This window comes from Dysidea avara, chromosome 13 (assembly GCF_963678975.1).
Source record: "Dysidea avara chromosome 13, odDysAvar1.4, whole genome shotgun sequence".
Taxonomy (NCBI): Eukaryota; Metazoa; Porifera; class Demospongiae; order Dictyoceratida; family Dysideidae; genus Dysidea; species Dysidea avara.
This window is the reverse complement of record NC_089284.1, coordinates 3,597,354-3,624,311: the sequence shown is the minus strand read 5'-3', so window position 1 is coordinate 3,624,311 and position 26,958 is coordinate 3,597,354. Positions and strand designations below refer to the sequence as shown.

Sequence of the window (26,958 nt, the reverse complement as noted above, 5' to 3'; positions counted from 1 at the left end):
ACTATAATTATCACCAGATTTGCAAAAAGATCACATTTTCCATGCCAGCAAACAAAATTATGTAACATTTGATTTCTAACTTACACTGATTAACTCACTCTTAGTTTAATACAGCCAGATAGCTACTTAAACTGTGCTCATGGAAATTTCAGGCAATTATATGCAATGATAGAAATGTTATGAAGCTTCAAAGTTAAAAAATGGGTCAAATTTTGTGTGTGAAAAGATACTTTTACAAATCTGGTTACATAATTATATACATGCACCGAGTTTCATCAAAATCTGAGAGGAGACCCTATAAATTCCTTGTTAATTTGATATGGAATGACCTATGCATGCACTGATAACTCTAACCATTAACCCTCGTATTCTAATGGTTTAGTAACTATAGCTAGTATAATACTGTAACTATATTGCCTATATGGAATGTATAGGTTGCCATGGAACCTTAGAATAATAATAATGGCTCAATCTGTATCCAGTTATTACGTGTATGTGTGCTGCATGTTAAATAATAAAACACTTTTTATCTGGGGCCCTATGCACATACATCCAGGCAAACCTGTGCCAGTGGTCTAGACAAAGTACACGTAACATAATAAAATCATTGGTCAGAATTTGGTGGTTTGGGTATTAATGATACGTACTGGTATACAGTAAAAAGGAGAAGCTATATGGCTACAGGCATCACTAAATAATCAGTTTTGTTGTCATTTTTCTACACAGCAAATTTCAACCACAGGCTCAGACATTCTCAACCTATATGTCTAAATATTTATTTTAGAACCATATAGGTGGTCATTATTACAACCAGTGAAACCCACAAATGGCCACAATCATTTTTTGTGCCCACAAATGATGTTTACAAGTTTCTGTATAAAAGTGATAAATGAAGGGTCGTCTTCCTTCACCTGCTTTAAAATGACTTAGATGCTTTTGACTTGCTTTAAAATGACAGATTCCTATGACACACTTTGTACATTGCTATAATTCTAAGAAAAGTCCATATATGCAACCTACAAGTAAAAATTATGCATTCTAATTATAGTATGCAAATTATGCAGTTATAGTCTCCTTTTCCTTTTGGTCTTGACACGATGTGGTTTACCCTGTGGCTGCCACTGCTCAATATCCACAAGCTGACCTTTATATTGATGTTGATCGTCCTGTACAAAAACATTCATTTGACGATCATCAACAGTATCTTCCACATGAGTATGGGCATCATCAAAAAGGTTAAAATCATCATCATCATCATCAACATTCTCTTGTAAGTAAACTTGATTGCTTTTCTCTTCAGCAAATTGAACACCAAAAGGACTACCTGAAATCTCCATGCCAGCTACATAAATGTGAACTGAATAGTTACCAGGCTGCTTGGCATGTATAGAAACACTATATTTACCATAAGAAACTTGTTCTGCTACAGCCATTACGCTATTTTTGGGCTCTGCATGGACAGTGATTAAACTAGCTACACCAGATAATTGCTGGTCTTTAGTTCCCTTTACCAAGACAGCAGCGACAACTTTGCTGTTTTTCTGCTTGTCCACAGACTGAATACAGCTTTCATGGGTATCTACAAACACTCCAACTTTCTCAATGTGTTCCTTGATTTTGTCAAGTTGGTAGTACTCGACAATGGTAGGTTTTCTGACTGGACTTAGTGGTAAACTTTCATGAACTTTCTGGAGGTGTTTACTTCTCTCCAGCATCTGTTTTCTAGATGACATTATCTCACTATTGGTGCCATTTTGCAGTGTGCCTTTTGTAAAGTTGCAACAACTCTCCAATCTCTCTTTCAGTGTTGTAAGATTTTCCTCTTGTTTTCGTAAAGGTATTAAATCAGCATCAGAAATTTGCTGGATTTCTTGTAAGATGGCTTCCTTTCGACACTGCATAATGGCTGCAATATCCTCAAAGACTTTGTCTAGCTTGGAAATGCTTTCACTTTTCTTAGAATCAACCTGCTGTTGCATTTCCTGAACTGAAGTAATTGCTTGAACAGTACTGCCCAATGTTTCTTCAATTTCACATAAAGTAACATCCTTAAGTTGGGTCTTTTCTTTTTCAGCAATCTCATCAACAAAGTCATACTTGTGAGGCCTGTGTGTAACTAGTACACAATCTCGACATACTAACACCTCACAGTCATGGCAATAAAGCTTCAGTAATTCTTGTGGGTGCTTTTGGCAAAGGGGAGACTTCTTGCTTATTGAAACAGGTGAATTAGACGGAGTGACTTCATTTAGTAGCAGCAGGCAATGGCCTCTAGTAATAGGAAGATTTTGGTGTGATTTGTAGCAAATGAAACAGAGAAATGCTCCATCACACTCACAGCAAGATGCGATAGCATCATTCTCCTTACAACCAACACATTTCGGTGCTTTGTTGCTGTCTAGTTTATCTTGCAACTGAACTGTTTCTACTAAACGTGAAGCAGAAAAGTTGGAGGGTAGAGCTTCAATCCCCTGGTCAGACAGATCCACTTCTGCTCTACACAATGGACAGTTAATTGCTGGTCTGTCACGAGGCAGGTCAGTATCATGTGGTCGCTTAGCAAGTGCCTCCATCAAACATTTCTTACAGTAAGTGTGTAGACAAGGCATTGACTTGGGGTCATCCAATAGTTCAAGACATATAGCACATGTGAGCTCCTGACGAACCTTCTCCCAGTTTGATTTCTGCTCATGGTCACTTTGTGCTGTTGGTGTGGGTGAACAAGAAGGTGGGAAAGCTGAATGCTGCTCAACATGGTTTTCCTTGGTCAAAGCTGCGGTAGAACTCTCCTTTGGAGAGGACATTGCTGTGGATAGTGACCCATTTTCATAAATCATCCTGTAGTAGGAGTCTTGGCCCTGCACTCGACTCTACTACCTGTACACGTGCTCGGTGTTGTCGAGTGTGCCGTTAAATTATCACAAACGACAAAATTGCTCATGCAATTCTGCCTCGTTTATCAATCCATCATTCTGTTTTTCTCGAGGTTCCTTGACAGATGGCGCATGTCCTGGCGAGAACTCAGGGGATTTTTCCAAAACAACTTGCACGTGACAATTAATGCAAGACTCTATTTAATTCGTGCAGTGCCAATGGCATTTTTATCCTCGGCTCGTTTTTCAGTAGATGACGATGTTCTTAGTGAAGGCGAAGATTGTAGAAGCACGTCAGGAGTCAATGATTCCCTGCACAGTGAACTAGCTTATAGTGTCGGGTACAGTCCGCCACCTTCAAGTATCCCACTCACACTTGCCACGGAATTCTCTTCATATAGAGACAAGGACGAAGAGAAAGAGTTAAAAACTGAGTACGTGGCCGTAGAAGGTACAGGTACTCCGTCTACGAAATTGTCTACCTTAAGCTGTTGTCAGAAGGATAAAAGGGTGTACTATAAAAATGTCTACATGTTATCCATAGCATTTTTACTGCTGGTTGGCGTTCACGACGGCTTGGTGGGTATTGAGAGTACAATTAATGTTGATGTAGGACTGGTCACCCTTGCTATTGAGAATGTGGTATTCGTTTTCTCAGTGATAGTTGCTCCAGCTGTGATATGGTTACTGGGTCTCCGCAATACATTGCTATTAGCTTGCGTATTGCAGATTGGCTATGTATGTTCCAATTACATTCGAAGCTATTTCACATTGGTTCCTGGAGCAATCATTGGTGGATTTTCCCTTGCAATTGCTTGGGTAGCTGCTAACCTTTATGTCAGCATTTCAGCCAACAACCTTGCAGCATCTGCACGTCTAGAACCAAATGTTGTACTGGGCAAGCTTATTGGGATATTCTACACATTCTTGGCTGTCAGTTTGTTGGTTGGAAACCTCATTTCATCAGCTGTCTTCTTTGGCCGAGATGAGGTGAACTGTGACAATGATGGAATGATGCCTGGAAGCAGTAACCAGAGTTTGGATAACTCCTCAAGTTCTATGATAAGCAATGCAGGCGAGTGTAGCTGTGAAATCACCAGTGGTATACGAGACAACACCAGATACATTCTTATCAGCATATTTGTGTTTGGAGGTATCTTATCAATAGTTGTTTTATTATTTGGTGTTGGAAGTCTTCCCAGGCTGATTGCTGACAGTGATGAACTGCGTGCAAGAGTTTATCGTTATTTGAAGAAGTCAGTAGCCTCTATTATTAAAATCAACTTCAGGACTAAAGGAGGTTTACTAATACCACTGTTTTCACTAGAAGGATTGCTGGCAGGCTACTACCTTGGCACCTTCACTACTGTAAGTGAGTTAAGAGACAGGAAACACTGATGCATGATGTACTGTAACTTTTACTGTAATATTGTGCATGATAGTGATGGTTATGAAGGGACCACATGATCTTATAAAATCACCAATACCTTCTCTTTAAGGTTTACAATGGTGGCCAGTGCTATGAGTATCCCAAAAGTAATACACAAAGTACACAAATATTTGTTTACATCTTGTGACCTGTGACAGACTACTGCCAGTATTTTCATGTTATGTGATAGACTGTCAAGAAGTGTTGTTGTTTTAAGGTTTTGTGGTGTTTGTTTTTTTACAGGACTTCATAGCCCAGTGTATTGGACTGAGATATGTTGGATTTGGAGTGGCAGTATGGGCATTAGGCAGTGCTGTCAGCAGCTTCATCTGTGGTGAAATTGTTAAATATGTCAAACGATTCTTTCTGTTTAGTTTTGCCATTGGCTTGTCTGTGTTTTTGTGTCTGTTCCTAATCCTCTTCAAAACGGTGGAGAGCTTTTATTTGGTCTTCTTTATATCATTTGGATTTGGTGTGGTGGATGGAATGTTAAAGCCTGTGATTACATGTGAGTGTTTAACATGTAATGTGATGTGTATTGTAAGTTTTATGAATTGAAGGAAATTTTGCCAAACTTTATATGTTGTTCAATATTGGCTGCATGGTAAATTTGCCATGCTGATTTCCAAACTTGTTGTGGAATTTGTAATGGTCTACGCATATCAGTATTAGTATTGCACTTTTTAGAAAAGTCATATCTTTGCACATAAAACGTTGTTATGCAGTGTGTTGCTGTTGTCTACTTATATCTTTGAATGCATGGGTGTTTATAGTCGTTGCTCTATCATTGTGACAACTGACAAGTGTAGTTGCTATCAAAACGAAACTGTAGTATCCAATGACAACACCATTCTTTGTGAAGTAGCAACTCAGTCTCTTATTCAAGATCTACTCAACCTACAATGAGTCACTGCAGTATTGCATGTAAGCTGGGTATTTCACCATACTGTATAGTAGGGATCCCCCCAAAATAATGTACGCCCCAAAATGCCACCTTCAAAAAGCACCCTCCTAGAAATATTTTAAGTGGCATAAAGTGTTCTTCATGCTACAGCACTGTATCAAGGCATTAATTTCCGTATTGACACTTTCCTTATTTAGATGCCACAAATTTATTTAAAGGTGCTCACACTGTTTTATTAAGAGATATTACTGGTAGACAGTTGGTAGACACTGTATCGGACTCACTTACAATCCTGACCTGGACCAATGACAATCTAGTGACACACCGCTTTACGATTTAGCTGGACCAATAACAACTGAGGAACGTGCCCCTTATTTGTATCCAGCTGTACTTGTAGCAGTTGACAAGCCTCTTATTGGTAGCACAGTGAAAAACAAAACATGAAAAGACCATGCCTCTTAAACATCACTTATAGTCAGTGACTGAGGCCCACTCGAGGTCTCAATTAAAGCAGTCACCCTATAACATGCTTGATATTCTAATAGAACAGTCATGTGTGCATATTACAAAAGAAAAAAAAACTGACTAATGCATTTAAAAAGTAAAAGCAATAAATAAGAGAATATGAATGATAGTATTATAACATAGTTCTGTGGCAAAATCCCTACTTTGGCAATAATTGTTGTGACGTGCCAATGTAGGAGTTTTCCCACAGAACTATGTTATAATTCCCATCATTCATATTCTCTTGTTTTATCACTTGGATCCCTACTTTATTAATAAATTTTAAATGCACTAGTTCAAATACTTGCTGCTGATGTTGTATTCTTTAGTCAGTGGTGTGGCTAGCATCTGGTATAACAAGTAAAGTTCGATTTACTCTAATTAAGCAGTCACATTATCAAGAGAGCAGTTGTGCCTTGACTACAAATTTTTCTGTATATACCACTTGCCCCCCCCCCCCCCCCCTCCCTCCCTTTAAATCTCCTTTAATACTTCAGTGACCAAGTGCTATAGCATGTTGAGTTTGAAAGAGGAGCAGCATCTTTGATCAGTCATTTATGGATAATAAAATGGCTTTTATAAGTAACTAGTTACATATTACGTGCAACAGAACTATTTAGTTACAGTTACATATTACCCAAAAAATAAAGTAACTATAATAATATTACATATTATATTACTTTGTGTCCACAGCCTTAAGCTGTCACGTGTGAAACTACCACCTTATCATGTGACATGATTGTGTTGTTGGGAAATGTGCAAATCTTGGTTATAAGTAAGAAGCTGGTGAATAAGCGTCATTCAGTAGGCTTCATTACTTCGTTGTGGCTAGGCGTTACATATTAGTATCTTTGTTACTTGTAGTAATATTAGACTTGTTACTGTAACTATATTACTTAGGGTAACGCGTTACATTAGTAAGTAAAGTAACTTGAGTTATATTACTTGTTTTTATAGCGTATTTCTTTATATTACTTAGTTACCACAAGAGTAATAATATTACGTAATGCGTTACTTATGTAATGCGTTACTCCCAACACTGTTGATTATACATTCTGAGCTATGGGCCTGGCCTAGTTTTAAAATCTATGTGTAATTTAAAACTCAAAGTTGCAAGGAAGCTTTGTCTAATCTGTGGTTGTGATTGTGTGTGAAAAGTTTCCATCATTTTTTGCATGCCTGAATTTCATGTGAGTATTTTTTGTCCATAGGTCTGTTGGGAGCACACTTTCCTAAGGTCAAGACTGCTGCGTACAGTGCTCTAAGGCTGTGGGTTGGTGTGGGATTATCAGTGGACTTTGCACTTAGCATATTTGTGGCTCATGAAGTACTCTTGTGGATTTCACTGGTAGTGGCTATCATAGCACTGCCCATGTACAGTATTGTGGATAATCAGTGTTTGAATCAGATGATTAAAAGAAAACTGCATTTGAAATAATGTATTTTTATGTCCAAAATTTAATAATTTATTTTATAGCTGCACTGATTTGGTATATTGAGCAGTTTGAATTTGAAATTATTTGTAAAACTGATTTTTGAGTGAACAAACAACATTAATTGCAGAAATAAATTTCACAAATTTTTGCGTCGCGCCATCGATCTACGATGGAGAATCTATGGTCGCGCATATAAATTATTAAGTTTGTTATGGTTCAATTAAACGCCACACTCATGTAATGAAAGAAAAGAATCCTTTATGGCCGAATTGGTGTTGTCATCTGTTCACTTTCGAGAAGGGGTTGATGCTTTGTACGAACACCATGATGACTATGATCTGGTAACGTCTAGTTCTGACGTGGAGAACAGAAATCTGGAATACAGTATCGGCTACAACCTGCCAGTCGATCTACACCCTTCACTACACCCAGTCACTAACATTTTGGAGACAGTGCAAGATGAAAACACGGAGGAAAGGACACTGAAGACAGATTATGTAGAAGCAGATGGCATTGTGCTTGCTAAACTTTCCTTGCTGAGTTGCTGCCATAGAGACCACAGAACGTACTATAAGAATGTTTACATGTTGTCCACAGTATTTCTGCTAGTGATAGGCTCCCATTACGGCTTGGTTGGAATTCAAAGCAGCATCAATTCTGATGTTGGTCTGGTGACGCTAGCTGTTCTGAATGCAACTTTTGTTGTCTCGATAGTAATAGCACCTGCAGTGATATGGCTACTTGGTATCCGCAGTGCAATGCTGACAGCTTGTATAGCACAGTTTGTGTATATTCTTTCTAACTACCTGTTGAACTACTATACATTGATACCAGGTGCTGTAATCGGTGGGTCCTCCCTAGGAATTATTTGGATCACAGCCAACCTGTACATCAGCATCACTGCTTCCAACCTAGCTAAGACAATCAATATTAAAACTACTACTGTTATTGGAAACTTTGGTGGTATATTCTACATGTTTATCGCCATAAGTTTAATGATAGGAAATTGCATCTCCTCTGCATTCCTAATTGCTAGAGATGAAGGTGCTTGTACCTATAGTAACCTAACTGCCTTGGTTAACATTAGTTCAAGTGCATGCTTATGTGAGACTGATTCTGGGTTTCAGGATACTACAAGATTCTTTCTAGTCAGTATTTATGGCATTGGCGACTTGCTAGCGATAGTCGTGCTGCTGATAGGTGTGGGCAATCTTCCCAGATTGGTAACTGACAGTGATGAACTACGCGCAAGAATAGTACGCTACTTGAAACATTCAGTATTGTCCATTGTTCAGGTGAACCTCTCAACCAAAGCCAGTTGGCTGATTCCACTATTTGTGCTTGAGGGATTGGAAGCCAGTTACTACCTTGGTGCCTTCACAACAGTGAGTCATTTGTGTTAACATTATAGTGGGACCTGTCTTGCCTGTACCAAAAGGCCACCAATTTTTAAGTAAAAGATTGTGTAATGTAGCCATCTGCTTATTAAGACCAAAAATATTTAGACTGTAGGCGGCCTACTTTGACAGGTTTGACTAATTACAAAAGGTGTGTAATTCCATTTACTATTGAGAAAGCAAACCATCCAAATACAGCCAGTTTTATTATTTTTTGCAATCCGAGACTACTTCAGCAGACTGTGTTCTATTACAATCACTTTGCACTTTTTCAGTTCTATTTGGGTATAGTGTGGCCTTCTGACATTATCCAAACACCTTTGTGGTCACAAATGTTCAGACAAGTGAAGTAAATAAGCCCATTTATTATAGAGAGCTCTATTCAATAAAGCATACTATTATCAGAAATACTCTAATAAAGCAATCACTTCTATTGTTAAACTATAATGCTGTATCTCTTGTTTGGCACTTAACTTTTTTTATTAGTCTGATTTGTTTAAGAAGGATTTTACTGCAAGAAAATTTCTGTAGTGGTTTGTTCGGTAGACCTGATGACAAACCACGATGTTACTTGACAAAATACTCATAGAAAATTGCTTATAACTTACACAAGTTTATAGCCTCATTTAGATAAAGCATTTGTGAGTTATTTTTGTGATGCAAAATATAAGTTTAAAAATGTGAAGAAAGAAAGTAAGATAAAGGCGTGTAGCAGTGTATCTCAGATAGCTGGTTCAAATTCTGAGGGAGTGAAAATCATTTTCCAATTCCTATATAATGCATACTTGTCCATCACACAACAACACTGGCTTCTTTGGTCACATGAAACATTAAACAGGAACGTTTTGTATTTCTGCACATGCAGCAACAATTATTGTATAAGTCAATAGTTCACTCAAAGCAGTGCATAACACTGTGTGCCATTTTCTGCTGGGTCACAGAGAGAACTGCCATGTGTGTGGACAGGCCCGTAACCAGGGGGGGTTCGAATGGTTCGGACGAACCCCCCCCCTCTAGGATTACCTCTCTTTTTTTTAATGTTTTATGCTGGCATATATAGCTATGACATGGGTGACCGAAAGGTAGGGCAGCTATATGTAGGGCACTGAAGGCTGTTCTGAGGTGTTAACTAAAGTGGAGCTCAGCCCCACCCCTGTACAGCTAAGATCTGGGTGGGGATGAAAATTCGCTAAAAAGATCAATATACTCTAATATAACAGTCACTAAAATACTCTAATACAACAGTCACTCAAATATACTCCATGCCCAATCATGCGTGGTTAAAGTCTTCAAGCAAGACCAAGCTGAACCTCTTCTGTAATGTGCTTATCTGAACACTGTGCTATACCTATTTTCAGATGTGTAGTCATAGCTAAAATCATGAGATTAGCTGCTATTGTTAGTAAAGTGTAGACAACCCAAATTATTAATTTGTGGCTCCTTGTACTGATGTAGCTGAAGAGGTCTGTGTTTTATATAGTTGCTAGACAACAAATAGTAGTTACTGCTTCGTAAAAATGAGAAATGCTTGTGTGCATGTAATGCTCTTGATGTCTAGTTAGCTAAATGTTTAGAAGTTTAGTTATTGGGATAGTGCTGGCTTGCTAAACTATATAACAAGGAAGTTCACAATAAAAACTATCTGCATGAGGTTATTTGCAAAGTCCTAGCTCTTTCACTGATGTGCAGGGGTGTTTATGGGCAGGCATGGGGTTCTGGAAGCTCCCCTCTGAAATTTCAAGCTAAAACAGCTGTAATAATATTGATAAAGGACTAACCAATACAATAAGAAATCATGAATCAATCTAATTAGTTTAAAATTAATGTGTCAGTGGTGGGGGCTATACCGCAGTGCACCTATGAATCACCACCAAATATGGGAACCACTTTGGAAAAACTTGTGTATTTAGCTACGTATATACTTACATGTGCACTGTAAACCTCTGTCCTAAGAAACTACAACATTGTACAGTCCGGCCAAGAAGTCATACATGACCTAGGTAGCCCATGTCGCTTAAGTGTGACACAAAGGAATAGCAAAACACTGATAAGTACATCTGTAGATAGTAAATGGATAACTTCATGTGTTGATTATTTCAATGTATAGAAATGTATCTAACTATAGCTACTAAAATTAACCCATGCATTTGCTGCACATACTGAAGTTGAGATTTACTTCTAATTAAGTCAGATTTCAAGGAATTATACACTTATAACTGTTCTTTGGAGTTATTAGTGTGTACTATCAAGTTTAGACCAGTTAGGAGAAGTAAAATATTAAAGTGTTGTCAGCAGCTGGGGGCTGCGCAGACCCCCGCTGCCATAAACGCCTACCATATGAAAGCTGAACCCCCCTCTTACAAATCCTGGTTACGGGCCTGGTGGAACGTTCCCTTAAACACAATACACAAGAAGGGATAGGGGAATGAACTTCTGCCATTTTGGATGATTTTTAATCACCAGGGGCAGATCCAGGGGGTTTCTGAGGTTTCTAGAAACTGGTCAGGTATATTAAGGCAATTAAAGTTAAGGTATCAAAGATTCAGATTGAAATACTCTAATAGAGTAGTCAACTACCCTAATAGAACAGTCACATTTTTTAAAGTTGTTTAATTTACCCATACCAACACAGTAAAAATCGTATCTCAGTGTGCTTTAGACATGAAAATTTTTCTGGGGGCATGCTCCCAGACCCTCAGATCTAGAGTGGCATCCATGTTTGTTGTACGTATACTTTTAACTTTACATAGCTCCACCTCTTAACTCTTTAGCCTGCTTCGCAGAAGTAAGTCTATATCAATCAGTTCCTAACTTTAAAGATTTTTTTCGGTGAAAATTGTTACCAGATTCAATCTCAGAAGGCATTTCCTTGGAGAGCATGCCCAGATTTAAGTGTGCATGGAACAGAAAATTTGGTACCTGTCACCAAAATTTCTGGAGCTGCCCTTGATCACGATCAACAGGAAACTTTTCTCTCAGATGACATTTTTCTTTCATTGCAGAGCTAGTGATGCTGCATAGTCATTGAACAATTGTTCAAAGTGTTAGTTAGAATAAATAACATTCCAGCATGTTTGATTGTAGGCATTTCCTGACCAGCCATTTTAATATTACCATGGAGAAAGTGGGACCTCACTTTTGTAGGCTATAATATTGTGCATTTATGATATTAAGTTTGTTCTGAAGCCACATGCTTCCTTTATCTGCAGCCATCAGCTTGGCTCCATTATGCTTTAACAATTTACTCTATGATTGATATACATACTTGGCATATACAAGGCATGTACAAAAGAAGTTGTACATTATTTGTGTTAGTTTCGTTAAAGTAGATTTGGAAGGGCATATATAGGAGCATCTCCTCCTCTTTACTTAACTAGATATAAGCAATTGAGACACTTCAATAGAGCAGTCAATAATTCTTATACCAAGAGTTATTAACTCTTGCTAATACCATATAGCATGTTATATTCAAGGGTAAAAATTTTCATGGATTGCCACTATTAAAATTTTGAGGGAGAAATTTCACTTCTTCAAGATCTTTTATGCTTTTCTAGTACTTAAACAATTCCATTTTGATTGATGATTTTTTGGTGCATTCGGGGACCAGCCCCAAGAAAAATCAAATACAACACATGTACATTATGATTAGCTAACTACTTACATACAACTTACGTATTTTTGATAAGCAACATAAAGCCATTGGTGTGCTACTGCGAATTGATACCTTGCATTGTCAGCGAAAAGAAATTTGATAGAAAGGAGGACAGAGATAAGTCCATGATGCATGCATTTTATGAAGTATGATATACCAAACAGTACGAAGCAATATCTAGCAGTGAAATAACATGCTCTTAGCCTTAGTCACTACTGAGTTGTGCTCATCTGAAGGCATCAGTTAGCTAGTTAGCTAGTCATAGTAAATTTGAAAATTTAAAAATTTTGTAGCAACATATTGGAGGCATTTTGGGTCGCACTGAAAGCACTTTTTGGGCTAGTTGCAGTCTGGTATTTAGAAGGCTAGTGTTACTTTACAGCTTAGCTTGTAACTAGTAAATAGTATTATTACTAGTTACAAACCTTCATATGCGGTACTACCATACTGTATGATAGATATTATTCTGGTAACAAACCTATACAGCATAATTGTTGGGTGATATTGTTCAACTAGGCATGGGCTAGTAGATGTGAAGTTATTAATGTGGGATCCCCTTCATATTGTTGTTAGCGTAGCAGTGAAACATTATTGGTACCTCTTTCCCTGTAGGACTTTGTGGCTCAGTGTGTTGGGCTAAAATATGTTGGATTTGCAGTGGCAGTGTGGGCATTTGGGAGTGCAATCAGTAGCTACATATCAGGCAGACTTGTGAAATATGTGAAGAGGTTTACTCTGTTTATCTTCTCCATTGGGATGACAATATTTTTATCGCTGTTCTTGATTTTCTTTAATCCAAAAAGAAATTGGTATTTCATTTTCTTTGTCTCTTTTGCTTATGGAGTATCTGATGGGACAATAAAAACAGCAACATCTTGTAAGTGAATGATTTTACTAGTGAATGGCAGTAGAATAATACTCATCCAGTCTTTCTAATTATTATGATGTGGGCGGGAGGACATTACCATTATTCCATTATAATATTAAAACACTGATGTACAGACCTTGACCAAATTGTTGTTCTTCCTTCCACAAATTAACATTGGGTTTCAGTTGCAATCGTGCTCTATCGACTTCATCATAGCGGGATTTCAGTTAACTGCTGAAAAACTGTCGAAAATAGAATCCAAAACAACAGTGCTCCTGGCAATGTATAATGCACTGTAGCGTTAATTTAAAAAATGCCATCGTGTTTTAATACAAGTTATGACGGTTTGGTATCACATGTTCTTCTAAGCATACACAGAGTAAATAATGGCTTACCATGCGGTAGCCTAAGAAGGATGCGGGCGGTGGATGAAAAACTAATAATCACCAAATAGGGGCCTTATGTGCCAATAGATGGGTAATTGGAATCAATGGAAACGGAAATGGTTAAATCATTATATACATGTATCTTAGAGTAAAAAGCTCACTTAGTGGTCACCTTTATACAAAGACCACCTCTGTACAAAGACCACATTATGATTAGCTAAACATAGCTATGGCATACTTAATGATCTAATTAATTAAACCACTTCATGGTCACCTTTTAGTAAAGACCACCTCTTTACATACTGTGTACATGTTGTTGTATACTTGTACAGAGATACTTTCTTCACAAGTGGCTAAAAGGGGAAGGAGAGCATGGCCTCCACGCATACACACGCACAAGATACTCTATTAGAACGGTCACATTTATAAGTTCTTTAAAAACAATTTACAGTACTTGGAACACAGAGCTAACATTTAAGGACTACATTATTGTAATACACTTCAAACAAGTTTTGCACTCTTTAGAATGCTTCAGTGCCCCATGTCAATTCATTCACTAATACATTCACTAATGCATTATAATTTGGTGCATACAAATGATTATTAGTAAATCCTGGGTTCATACTTTTTGTCACAGTGTATAAAACTAGTCAACTGTCATGTTTGAAGTATCCTTTAAACTTTGTGAAATTTCATGTCTTACAGGTCTAATATCCGGACGGTTTCCCAAGGTAAAGACTGCTGCTTATAGTGCCCTTAGACTGTGGGTGGGTGTAGGCTTGACAATACATTTTGTACTCAACATCATCCTACCCCATGACATACTGCTATGGATTATACTGGGAATAGCCATCATCAGTATGCCTCTGTATGGGCTGGTGGACCGAAATGCAAGATGTACTATTGTCTAATAATGTGTATATTGTGTAATTTGATGTCATGAAACATGCATCTATAAAATTTTCAACGTATACCAGAGAAATAAATGATGTTGCTTCAAAGCTTGAATGATAATTTAGTGCATGAGGAGTAATTGTGATGTTTGTATTAGTCCGTAAATGCTTTGCTTTGTAAGGGGAGATTTACACAATTATATCCTCTTTAGGATCTCAGAAACCAATCTAGTACCATGCATCATTGTGGATCCACATGGACTACCGTACACTGCATGGGTGGTCTGCATGTAGCATTTAGACCAACCCAATTAACTCAACCTGCAAACTCTAGTTATTCTGTGCTAAATAAGTATCTGTTTGTTGTTTACTGTAGGCACGCAGTCATGATTATTTTGTGCTCTGCAGGAAGAACGCTCTATCAACTATTGTATAGGTCACTATAATATATTATACATTTGAGTAGGTGGCTCATGTGAGCAACGATAGTAATGAATCAGCTTGCACTACTTGTCGTTTTCTGTTGGAAATTAAAGAAAGCAGTCTAACATATTACCATGTACCAAATGATGAAAACTTATGTATTAAGTATTGCTGTGCATGGCATAGAGCCAAACGCCTTTGAAAGTCTAGGGTAAATCATTTCAATTGGGTGCCCAGTGTTTTGTAAGGTAGTCAAGTACATGTAATAATTGAGTAGTGCACGATCTACCAGGCATATATGGTGAGATTAATTTGTGCTTGATTAAATGATTCATAATGTGATTTTTAATCAGAGACTCCATCATCTTGAAGTTAAGCTAATTGGTCTATAGTTAGAAACCAAGTCACGCGCTCTTTTTTGTGAATCAGTGTAACATGAGTACACTTCCAATCCTCCATGCATTGTCAAACAATTTATTTAATATAAGGAGTCGGAATGGAAATAAGGATCACCCATATAGCTTTAATTATTTGGATATAGGCCAGGAGATTTGCAAGATCAGTAATTTTGCTCAACCTCAGGGGTGATATCAATAGAATCATCAATAAGGGGAGCACAAGATGGATCTGTTGTGGGAATAGTAGTAGAAAAATAATCATTGAAAAGTCAGTGCAGCCATTTCATCATCTGAGCTGACTGAGGAACCATCAGGACCGAAATAATAGGTCGTATCTTCATTTTTGGGAGCAGACAGAGCTATGTATAGTAATCTTTTTTGAGAGATTATGGGTGTTTATTAACTGACTTAAAATTAGATAGATACTATAGCAGAGCGAACATAAACAAATATTTCTTCCACAACTTATTTACTGAGAATTAGCCTGCAGTGTAAAGACTTTTTCCTTTCTCAAGGGCAAGGCTTATATGTATAGGGAGACAGTTTTCAATGATATCTTACATATAGTAGTAGAAAATGTGGTTATGTGGGCTGAACTGAACTCCCATGGACTTTTGATCCTCAGCTGAGATACTCTAACGCAACACTACTCTAATAGAACAGTTGGGCACAGCAGACTGTATATCGGGTAAGATGGTTAGCAATATTGGGTAAGATGGTTAGCAATACTGTTATCAATTAATGGCTGAGCTTATCAATATATATATATTGAACTATATGCTGTTCACTTGATGTGAGTTACTTCAACCAGACATGTTATATCTCAAAGCTCAAAGACAGTCTGGCATAAACATATATAGTGGCTTGCACCAGACTTTCTCTTTTCACCAGACTTTCTCTTTTTAGAAGACTTTGTGAAATATCATATGATATACCATGTGACACTGGCAAGATCTGCTATTGTCAGAGTTCAGTATAGTCAGTTTTAGCTATCACTTATAATGTATGATGTTCGTGTTAATTGAGCTGCTTAATGAGAAAACCATTAAAAAGAAAAGTGTTACAACATTATTCTCTAATCATGTGCAGAAGTAGACTGGACAAAAACAATGGAATATTCAGCAGCAGCAGCAACTAGCACCTGAGTCAAACTGCATCATAGCAAGCATCATAGTTATATATATTTGTGTGTGTGTGTGTGTGTGTGTGTGTGTTTTACTGTTCTTATAGTAGGATAAAGAGTACACACAGTCAATTAATGTCAGAAAAACTTGATGGCTCAGCTTTCTGTTATTTCATTTTTCTGTTGTTTTTTTATAGTAGCTATGCGACACATAATGCACTTAAATTTTTGGCATGCCTAAATTTTTATGTTCTACTGACCTAAAGAGTTCATTGTTGTTTTCGTGTTACAGGACAAGAAAAGTCTTATCACCGTTATACAGAGTACTTCAGATAGATTTTGCTGATTTTGGCAGGCAATATTTAGAATTCAATCATCTGACTATTTTCAAGCCATAACTACAATGTCTACTAATAAGTCTGCATCTCCAAGAAAGCAGAAAGGTACTAGGGAGAGGAAGAGGCCTGCTGATTTTACTCCACCCGGCTGTGGTAAGAAGCAAAAGGACAGAAGTGAAGAAGACATATCTGAGGACATATGCCAAGTATGTGACACAACAATTGTAGAGTACTCATCAACCACTGAAGGAGAAGAGGCTGTGTTCTGTGAGGGACAATGCAATGCCTGGATTCATAGAAAGTGTAGTGGCCGGATTAACTTTTGAACTATTTGATATTCTGATTGTAAGCAAGTCAAACGAACCTTTCCGATGCTGTTACTGCATGCTGACACATCAAAGAAGTGAGATCAACACACTGAAACACCTTGTAGAATCTTTAACCTGTAAAAATTTCCAGCCTAGAATCTAAAACAGTTGAGATGAGCACAATAGTTAACCCGCAACTTCCTCCTAATCAGACACCCAAAGACACACAGTTTCAGTCAACTTCAAATCCAATTCAATCTTCTGACTCCACCTGTCAACACAAGTACATAGCCCCTACTTTTAGCCAGCTACCCCAGATGACAAGACGTAAAATGATCGTAAATTTGACATACGTAGTTGTCTATGGTATAGATGAATGCAGCAAAGGGACTCCAAAGAATGAACGACTCAATCATGATCTAGACAAAGTCACATCCATCATCACTAAAGGAAAAAACAGTATTAGTCCTTTATCCATTCATGACCTTGTAAGACTTGGAAAATACCATGAGCAATTGAAGCAACCTCGTCCACTACTTGTCAAACTCAACCGATCCATTGATGTATCAGCGCTGTTGTTAAAAGCAAGATCTCTGCCAAAATACATTAGAATAAAACCAGACATGTCTCAAGCTGACAGGTTTGTTGAGTCTCTTCTTCTATTGATCGCAAGGTCATCAAAATTCGAAGCAACACTTGAAAATTTTTGTGCACAAGAAACTTCATGGCCAAGTTATAAATTCAACTTTTGTCCTATCTCAGTCTCATCAGCTCATTCCAATGGACTCTTCCAGTTGCTAACTGACTATCCCACAAGATTCCTGATTTTTGTAGCTAACTCAATCAGTTTATAGTGTATGTATGTACGTAAGTCTTGTCAGGCTGCTGGTACGAGTTACCAGCAGACCCTTGGTAGTTCTCTACCATATTTTGACAAAATTGATAATAATATAACAAGAGTTAATAGATAATAACAGGAGCTTATAAGCGCCGAAGGCGCGAAGGAGCGTAACACTCAGGATATAGCTGTGTATCTTTTGTTAATGAAACATGTCCTTATAAAGAGAGCAGTAATTTCCTGGGCTGTGCTTGGTTATGTTAACAGGTGCTAGCAGTTAATATGCAGCCATAGAGTGTCAGTAATACTGGTAGGGTAATTAAAAGAATTATTTCAACACAGCTCTGTTTCTGGTCCTTATGAGGCGCCGTTTGAGACAAAATTACCTTTCCTGTTCTCTCTCATATTTTACACTTCTGATATGTATATACGAACTCGGATATATATATGCGAACTCGGATATACATATACGAACTCGGATATACATATACGAACTCGGATATATATATCCGAACTAGGATACGCATATCTAACTCGGATATGCATATCTAAGTTCGGATATGCATATCCAACTGGGATATGTATATCTAAGTTCGGATATGCATATCCGACTAGGATATGTATAACTAAGTTCGGATATGCATATACGAACTCCGATATGTATATTTTCCAGATCCCACCTCCTGAGATGTCACAATGATATCCTATTCGTGACGTGGCACTGAAAAAAATCGTTTCTACAAGTATGAGCATTATCGATATCACATATAATAATCGTTATCATAACTATAGCTAATAGTAAAATTATGAATGTTCTATTAGAGTATATTTATAGTACATGACAAGGAGCGCATGTGCGCCTGCGCTCATGCATGATTGCATGCCTGAATCGACTTAATTAGTTGTTTGGGCGCATGCTTAATGATGTATATAATATAATATAATATGTACTTTGGATACAGTCTAGTTATCTACACATAACTAGCAGGTATTTTATAAATTTCTACATACTGAGCTAGCTAGTCCTTCTTTACTGTACAAAATATTGCACAATGTACCAATAAGATCGTCTGTATAGAGGACCCGCTTTTCACACGAATTTAAACTTGTACCTTACCGGCCCAGAATCGACTTATATACACTGTTAAAATGAAGAATAACCACAATTAAAGAGTTCCCATAATAGGGAGAATTAGCACCCTTGGAGAGTAACCATCACTCTGAAGGTGTAACACATGCTCTGAAGGTGGTGTCACTTACTCTTCAGAGTAATTGTTATTCTCTTCAGAGTGTTGGTTACTCTCCAGGGGAGTTAAATCCTCCCTACACTGGGAACTCTTTAGAATGGTGGTTACTCTTCATTTTGAACAGTGTAATAAGTACTCCTTCCTTCCAAGAACTGTACCCAAATGGAATAGACTGAGTGATGATACTATTGAAACTGACTGTGTAGAATTATTTTAACAAAAAAAAATTAGCACAAATCATGTAATAATTATTAACTGTATTTGATTGTAATTGCACATCAGCATTATACCCCTGGAGCATAGGCAGTGGAGACGGGGCCAGGGGGGCCATGCCCCCCCCCCTCCCCCCACTTTTACTGATGGGACACTGTTTACAAGAAAATATTGAGATACTCTAATAGGACAGCAGTGTAGCAAGCTACTTTGCTACGTATATGTGTAGTTATAAATAAGGAAATATAATTGGTGGAGAGCAGCTATCGTCAGCAGGTAATGACCTTTTTTTTTGTTTTCAACTTTCAACTGGCCTGGCCTCCTCACTCTTTGGCCTGCTCCACCGCGCCCTTGCCCTGGAGACTCCTGCTGATTGAAAATAAATGAAACATATACATTGCAAACAAATATATGTAGCTATTAGCAATACACAGAATTATAAATAATATACCTTATGGTTTATTTATTTCAATATTACTGGACAGACAGAATCATGATAGTTATGTCCATGGGGATCAGCCTGGAGTAAGTTACAAAAATCAATAGTTACAGCAATAAATCATGTAATTTAGCTAACTAAAAACTGTTCAACAGTGAGAGATTCAAAAACGTGCATGCAATACATTCTACATGGAATGTATAATAATTTATTTTTATATATCTACAGGAATAATCATGCACAAGACATGAAAATGAAGAAATATGGCACAGTGAAAGATACAGCCAGTAATTGGATGACACCAAAGCGGCACTCAACAATGAAATCTATATAGTAATCTCTGCACAGTGTCATTTTCTATTAAGAGAAGCTTTTTCATACTCTAAATTATGCATTATCTACTAAGCCAGCTCTGCTTCAGCATGAGAAAATCAATTAGTATGACTAGGATGCATTATTAAATCCTATACACTGTATATGTAGGGTCTATATGTGGTCAATAATAAAAATATCATTTAAGCATGCATAATGACTTATGAAGGTATAATATTAATGGATTTATACAGTTTCCTTGTACGTGAATACATCTCGTACAGGAGGTATTAGTTAAACTACATAAGTATGCTGCATTCATAGTTTGCAACATTATGGGGTCATGTCATGCGCAAGTACAAAGTGGAGATCATACAACGCTGAGCTACTAGAATGATCTTGACTTGTCTTATCATGATTGACTGTATTTCATTTGAAGTTACCATGCATCATGTGAAGTATCAGTGCTAGGCTTAGAGAAGATATGTTTATCGTATTACTTTTGTATCAAACGGTTAACAATTTATGATATAAATTAGAGAAGTTTTTGTCATTTTCTATACACCATCACATCAAAGAGAGGACACAATTTTGAAGTCATTTGTGATCAAGCCCTACACTATTGTGTATCTAGATATTATATTTCTGTTTCGGTCAAGCTATACCTATTTGAAAAGTTGCTGCTCGGGTTCTGTTTACTGCAAAACGGGTCACCAGTGCTACCCAATCAGCTAGTGATTGATGACAACTCTCCCTACAGTGTAAATCATGACCAGTGCATGCAAATATCTGCTGGACAGACACTATAATAATTATAAAGCATCAGGGGCATGCCTAGAATTTTATTTTTCAAAGATAGTTTCCACTGCAAAGCAGTCTAAGTAGATCCAGGTGCTCCATGCATTGATGAAGACATAAGTCCTGTACTCTGGATGCTACATATTATGGTCTACTTGTAGTCTAACTACTGAACTGACCTAAATATTATGCCTGATGATCTCTTTCTCTCACACACACTACACATACACACACCACATGCACACACAAAAGCAAATTAAAGCCTCATGCAGCTGTACAAAATACAGCTATTGCCACCAAGTGAGCCAGCACAGGGATGTCTGTACACCACTCAGGCACTTGAGTCTAGTGCAGGAAAATCCACCGGGGGCAGGACTAGTAACCCTCAGGAGGTAGTACCACGTCAGATGAAGGTGCTGCAACTGTAGAGGGTTTTAATGTGGTGACTTTTCTATTAGAGTATATCTCGAACTTGTGTAACCATATATTTTTGTTTGGGGGAGGAGGTGGGACTGTGCTCCTCCAGATCCTCCACTGTAATAGCAATAATACATTTTGATGTACCTGCGTTGATTTGTGCGGTTGCCAAGAAAATTAACAGTAACACACTGGCCTGGGCTTTGCTTGCTATTGAAAATTACAGTTTCCTGAAACCCCTGGAAAGCCCATCGGAACATCCCTATACATGATATAAGTGGGTAAATTGTGTATAGCTTGATTTGAATGTACAAGCTATGCCTCTATCCATTACAATTACAGTTACTATACTATATAGTTAATGATAATTATACAGTACTAGATTTGATTCAGAAGTCATGATCCACATATCATGTTGCTGACCACAGCGTGCTATATATTAGATACATCATGCTAAACAAAGTAGCTCAATGACAAGGATCTAACTGGTGTATGTTTGTTGTATATACAAGCATTTATCAATTAAACCGGTGTTGTGTGCATATATATAATGCATGGCATGCTCTGAAGTTAGCACTACATACCTTCAGATATAGAATATCTACTCATTACTGTGTTATGGTATACACTGTAATTGGTGAAGTATTTCTCCAGAAAATTTGAAATTTGGTATATCCCTTAAACCATCTATGTGTAGTATACCTAATATAACTATATTTGTTGTTCATTATGAAATATTATATGTTTTTATAGTGAGTATATATTGCATTAATCCGTCAGGGGTGTTTGAGCATGTTAAAGAGATTTCCTGTATTTGCTACAGTACTCGTATCTCTTTAAGCATTCTGATAGCAAATTTAGAGTGGATGCAGGTTGGAATACATATATTCCCACACACAGTTAGTGCTGCTAAGTATTATAAATGCTTACCTAGTACCTAGCTATAACTGCTACATACACATCTCTATGCATGGCTGCAGGTGGTAGCTATTAGCTATTATTATGGTAGATATTATTAAATTCACCTTGGCAGACATAGTCAAGCCCAAAGGTATGTCATTGTGACGTGAACCTCTTCCAATAGTTGCTATGTAGAATTTTATGCTGACTGACTGGCTGCTTTGTGTTCCCTCACTTTCCAATAACAGTCCCAGGTGTCAATTTTCAGTGGTGCATATATACGGTTTCCTCTCCGCTGAGTATCTAAAATTATCCATATTTTCTGTAGTGACTGGACTCATTGCATTGGTGTTTCTCTACTTTTATTCATCTATAATGCTGCATAGTAACCTGAAGTCCTGAACATAGCTAAAATGAAGGATAATGGAACTTGCCTATTTGTTAATAATTATTATAGTATGTATGCACTGAGCTGGGTACTTAGAAAACAGGTAAGAACAAAAGGTAGATGTTTTCTGAAAGAGATATACCATTTCAGGCAACCAGATGATTAGTAGTGACAGGAAAGTTGCCCAGAGCAGAGTCGACATGTGCAGTTTATGGGGAATTTTTATTGACCATAAACAATTATGTCAGGCATTTAAATGAAAATGTTTTGAAGTAGTTTTAGCAGGTCAAACAATACTACAAATGAGCCAAATTTCAAGAATTTATGTAATTCCATCCAAGAGTTATTAATTGTTTTAGAGGATCCAGTTCAACACGTATATACTATAGTTGGGGCATGTGTTCAGACACTACATTGGTATGCCAGGTGTCATTCTTCTTCTGATGTGGTATGCCCTTTTTGAGTCATACAATAGTATGTTATAAAAAGTAAACAACAAAAATTAGACAAGTATACAGAGAAATGCACAGTAGAGATATAATACTTCTTATTGTTTTACTGTGATCGAATATCGTGCACTACTCCAGCTTGTTTCAGTACTTTTTATTGATGTGTTATGGTCCCTACTCTAGTTGAAAATTCCAAATCTTTCTGTGTACTTGTTTGTTAACTTTTTTTTTGTAAATAATTATTAAGACTGGTGAACTCACGCATACTGCATCTGAAATGGCACCGCGCAGCCCAATTATCGTCTGAAAAGTGAAGTATCCATTATGCTTCGTTGTCAGCCATGTTCAACCTGTTACGCAGTATTTCGAAACAAGAAACTGTTCAAAAAGCACCTCTGCAATCGCCAAATCAACACTTTAGACTATCAGGCTTTAGTGATCACCTTAAAGATTTAAAGCAAAGGCAAGTCACTGTAAAGAGGCACCTTTGCATGCTATCGTCAAATCAACACTTTTCGCTGTCAGCAAAGATGAATGGGAAATAAAAGAGGATACTGGTAAGTCCATGAAGAATGCATTGTACATACTGCGGTATGCCAAAAGGCACCTCTTGGGCCAAAGCAACATCGAACAGTGAAAAAATCAAGCCCGTAGCCTTAGCCGTTATTGAGTTATGCTTGTCTGAAGACATCAGTCAGTCAGTAGAAAATTCCATTAAATCAATTATTTTCAAAATTCCATAGCAACTTGTTGAAAGCATTTCGGGTCAATCTGAAAGCTTGTTTGGGCTTAGTTTCACCTAACCATTACTGCCTTATTGTCATCACGGGAAATTGAGACTGTTTTTTGGGTGATAATATTTTGTGGGCCATGCCTACTCCTTTGTGGTCCCTACTATACAGCAATATCATACTGTATGATACTAACATACTGTATGATTAGGGAACAAAAAAAAATTATTAGCTAACAAGGAAATAGCTAAAAAGTAGTGAAACAAAAGAGGTTGTCTATACCTGCAGTTTTATTAGCTAGTTAACTCGGTCATGGTTATAGGCTGAAGTATAGGGATTAAAATTCTAATGTCCACTATTATATTTGCAACCTTTCCCCCCTCCTTTTTAGCTGTATATTCCCTTGTTTCATACCTTTTTTGGTTGATCACTAATCCTGCTTAGATTCCACAGTTCTCCTTCAATCTGCTTGTTGTAATAATTCCTACTAGCTTGTATAATACCTAACTTTTATATTGTATAGGTTGAGACATGTTCAAAGTGCTTTGAGTTGTTTCCAATTTTTGAACTGCTTGAGCATTTGGAAGTTTGTGATGGGTAGGTATTGCATACAAATTACATGGAGTATCAGAATGATATAATTTTATTCTATTTTTATATGCACATGTAGTATTGGAGATAGTGATGAAGATTTATTAATACCATTTCCATCAAGACGAAATCAAGGACAACCTGGACAGAATGAGGTTTCAGAGACCCAAGATGTAGACAGAAGGTCGAGGGAAGTCACTGAGAGTAGGTCAAGGGGAGATGTAGAGAGACAGTTAAGGGGAGATGAAGATAGGAGATCAAACAGAGGTGCAGAGAGGAGATCAAGGGGAGATGAAGAGAGGAGATCAACCAGAGGTGCAGAGAGGAGATCAAGAGGAGATGAAGAGAGGGTATCAACCAGAGGTGCAGAGCGGAGATCAAGGGGAGATGCAGAGAGGAGGTTGATTGGATTTGATCATTATTTTACAATTCACTGTTTGGACTAATTGCATGCACTTCAGCACACACATATTCTGGAAATCATACAATTAAAACAATGCACTATATAAATTGAAATACAGACACACATACAAATAATATAATAAAATTAATGCAACCTCGTTTCACATAAAAATAATGAACCAAGCTAAGAGTTAAGGATGCATTAATGTTTTTATAGTCTAAGAGTACATTCACATCTTTGCAGGTCAAGGGAAAATGAAGATAGGAGGAATAGGGAAGATGAAGAAAGAAGGTCCAGGGAAGATGAAGTGAGGAGTTCAAGGGAAAATGAAGTGAGGAGTTCAAGGGAAGATGAAGAGAGGAGGTCAAGGGGAGATGAAGAGAGGTCAAGGGAAGACGAAGAGAGGATGTCAAGGGAAGATGTAGTACAAATAAGGTAAAAGCTAAGGTGTATACATTGTTAACTTTAATAATTGATAGTAGTGATGAGAGTGATAGTGGACCTTATACGAGTGATGGAAATCAGTATCAAAGTGATAACAGGTAACTTAAATATAGTGTAGCCATGCCACTTTTTATGATACATTGTCAGTGGTATAATTCTACTAAGTGTTGATGAGCAAGAGACAGATGAGTGTATATTGCTACAAACTTGTAGTAATAGTGTAGAAAATATTGGAAATCCTGACCCTCACAATTTTAACAAGTATAATATTATAAGCAATACCGTAATTAAGTTTTTATTGTGCTTTTGTTCACTAGCATACAGTCAATCATACAGCATCTTCAATCATCTTTAAATGATGAACTCAGCATTGACATTCGACGCAGCAACTTATTAAAGGATGCTTTAAAAGAAACAAAGAAGAAGTTTGATCCAATGAAGTCTCTAATGGTAATGTACAATCCATGTATGCTTGTTAGTTAACATGAGACTGATTTAGGTCACATTTGTTGGTGAGGCTGGAATAGACTATGGCGGCCCAAAACGTGAATTCTTTCGTTTGCTAATTAAAGCATTCGAAGAATCAGACATCATGTATGGTGGGATGAAGAAGTTTCTCACTGGTAATGTTCCAGCAATCCAGGTAATTCTGCACAGAAATTTCTGGTGTGTCTATACTTCAAATATTCTCCAAGGCTGGGCATTTCAAAGCAATGGGATGTTATGCTGGAATGTCCATTGCTCAAGGTGGGCCAGGATTTCCTATCCTTGCTGATGCTCTATTTCGTTACATGACCACTGGTCAGACAACCGGAATTAAAGTGCCAAGTGAACACTTACCACTGCAACTCCAATCTGTTGTTGCTGAGGTACTTGGCTATAAGTTTCTGTACCTGCAATATATGCTATAATTTTGCATATAGATTGAAGCTGCAAATACAGATGAACAGTTATGTGACATTTTTAAAGAGCCTGAAAATGAATTTCTGCTGCTAGAGACTGGCTGCCACATGCTAACTACTGCTTTAAAGATACAAGATAAACATAGCATTGTATCTTTATTAATTGATTATCACTGTGTCATTAAGCCAAAGGCAGCCATTGACCAATTTATTGAAGGGCTGCACTGCAGTGGTGTCATGCATTATGTTAAGCACTACCCGGAAATAATGGAGCCTCTATTTTGTAAACCAAAGATACCACTGACTGCAGGTTAGCACAAATCACATTGAGTATTTTTTAATAAATTTATACCTCCACATGTATTTTTAAAGTAATGTTAAAAGGAATGTTTAGCACATCCTTTTCAGTAGATAGCAACCCACTCAGAGCAACAGAGGAGCAATCATATATATATTTTGTTGACTTCCTGGACAGATGTGAAGGTGAATGTGTATAATAACTTATAACTATTGTTTATACACATGTACATACACTGATTGTAGCTGGTGAAGGCATATGTAAGCTGGAGGAAGTGTTGATCTTCTGCACTGGTGCAGACTGCGTACCACCCTTAGGATTTAATAAAAAGATTGACCTTGTCTTCTTGGGCTCCCAACAATATTTGCCAACTGCATCTACCTGTTTGTTGATTCTGAGGATACCTACATGCTACCAGGATGCAGATTTGTTTAATGAAAAGATGGAGATGGGTTTGAAAGGGGGTCAGCATAATTTTGGAGTTGTGTAGCCAACTTTTAGCAATCTAAATAATATTGAAATGATTACTGTTACAACCACTTTATGTTACTATACATGAATCATCAACTTATTGCAAAGTAGTTATAGTATAGTAACTAAAAGATTTTGTATGGTGCATCTAGATAAAAAATTATAATTAAGTTTATAAAGCTACA

The 26,958-nt window shown here is 37.3% G+C and overlaps 4 protein-coding genes across 4 annotated transcripts; 3 read left to right on the top strand and 1 right to left on the bottom strand.

Annotated features, from left to right (window-relative positions):
- Positions 1 to 926: 926 nt before the first annotated feature.
- Positions 927 to 3,062, bottom strand: LOC136242889 (E3 ubiquitin-protein ligase TRIM45-like). Its single transcript, XM_066034387.1, has one exon. It carries the CDS (start codon positions 2,835 to 2,837, stop codon positions 1,065 to 1,067), a length of 1,773 nt encoding a protein of 590 aa, XP_065890459.1. The 5' UTR covers positions 2,838 to 3,062; the 3' UTR covers positions 927 to 1,064.
- Positions 3,056 to 7,267, top strand: LOC136242893 (protein unc-93 homolog A-like). Its single transcript, XM_066034391.1, has 3 exons — positions 3,056 to 4,241; positions 4,546 to 4,810; positions 6,922 to 7,267. Exons 1-3 carry the CDS (start codon positions 3,093 to 3,095, stop codon positions 7,146 to 7,148), a joined length of 1,641 nt encoding a protein of 546 aa, XP_065890463.1. The 5' UTR covers positions 3,056 to 3,092; the 3' UTR covers positions 7,149 to 7,267.
- Positions 7,268 to 7,366: 99 nt separating this feature from the next.
- On the top strand, positions 7,367 to 14,450 carry LOC136242895 (protein unc-93 homolog A-like). The gene is made up of 3 exons (XM_066034393.1): positions 7,367 to 8,531; positions 12,808 to 13,072; positions 14,155 to 14,450. Exons 1-3 carry the CDS (start codon positions 7,407 to 7,409, stop codon positions 14,358 to 14,360), a joined length of 1,596 nt encoding a protein of 531 aa, XP_065890465.1. The 5' UTR covers positions 7,367 to 7,406; the 3' UTR covers positions 14,361 to 14,450.
- A 6,595-nt stretch (positions 14,451 to 21,045) lies between these two features.
- Positions 21,046 to 26,905, top strand: LOC136243404 (G2/M phase-specific E3 ubiquitin-protein ligase-like). The gene is made up of 12 exons (XM_066034916.1): positions 21,046 to 21,192; positions 24,188 to 24,261; positions 24,335 to 24,655; positions 24,902 to 25,093; positions 25,138 to 25,200; positions 25,250 to 25,363; positions 25,420 to 25,552; positions 25,602 to 25,745; positions 25,798 to 25,971; positions 26,026 to 26,314; positions 26,377 to 26,487; positions 26,548 to 26,905. Exons 1-12 carry the CDS (start codon positions 21,046 to 21,048, stop codon positions 26,790 to 26,792), a joined length of 2,007 nt encoding a protein of 668 aa, XP_065890988.1. The 3' UTR covers positions 26,793 to 26,905.
- The last annotated feature ends 53 nt before the right edge of the window (positions 26,906 to 26,958 follow it).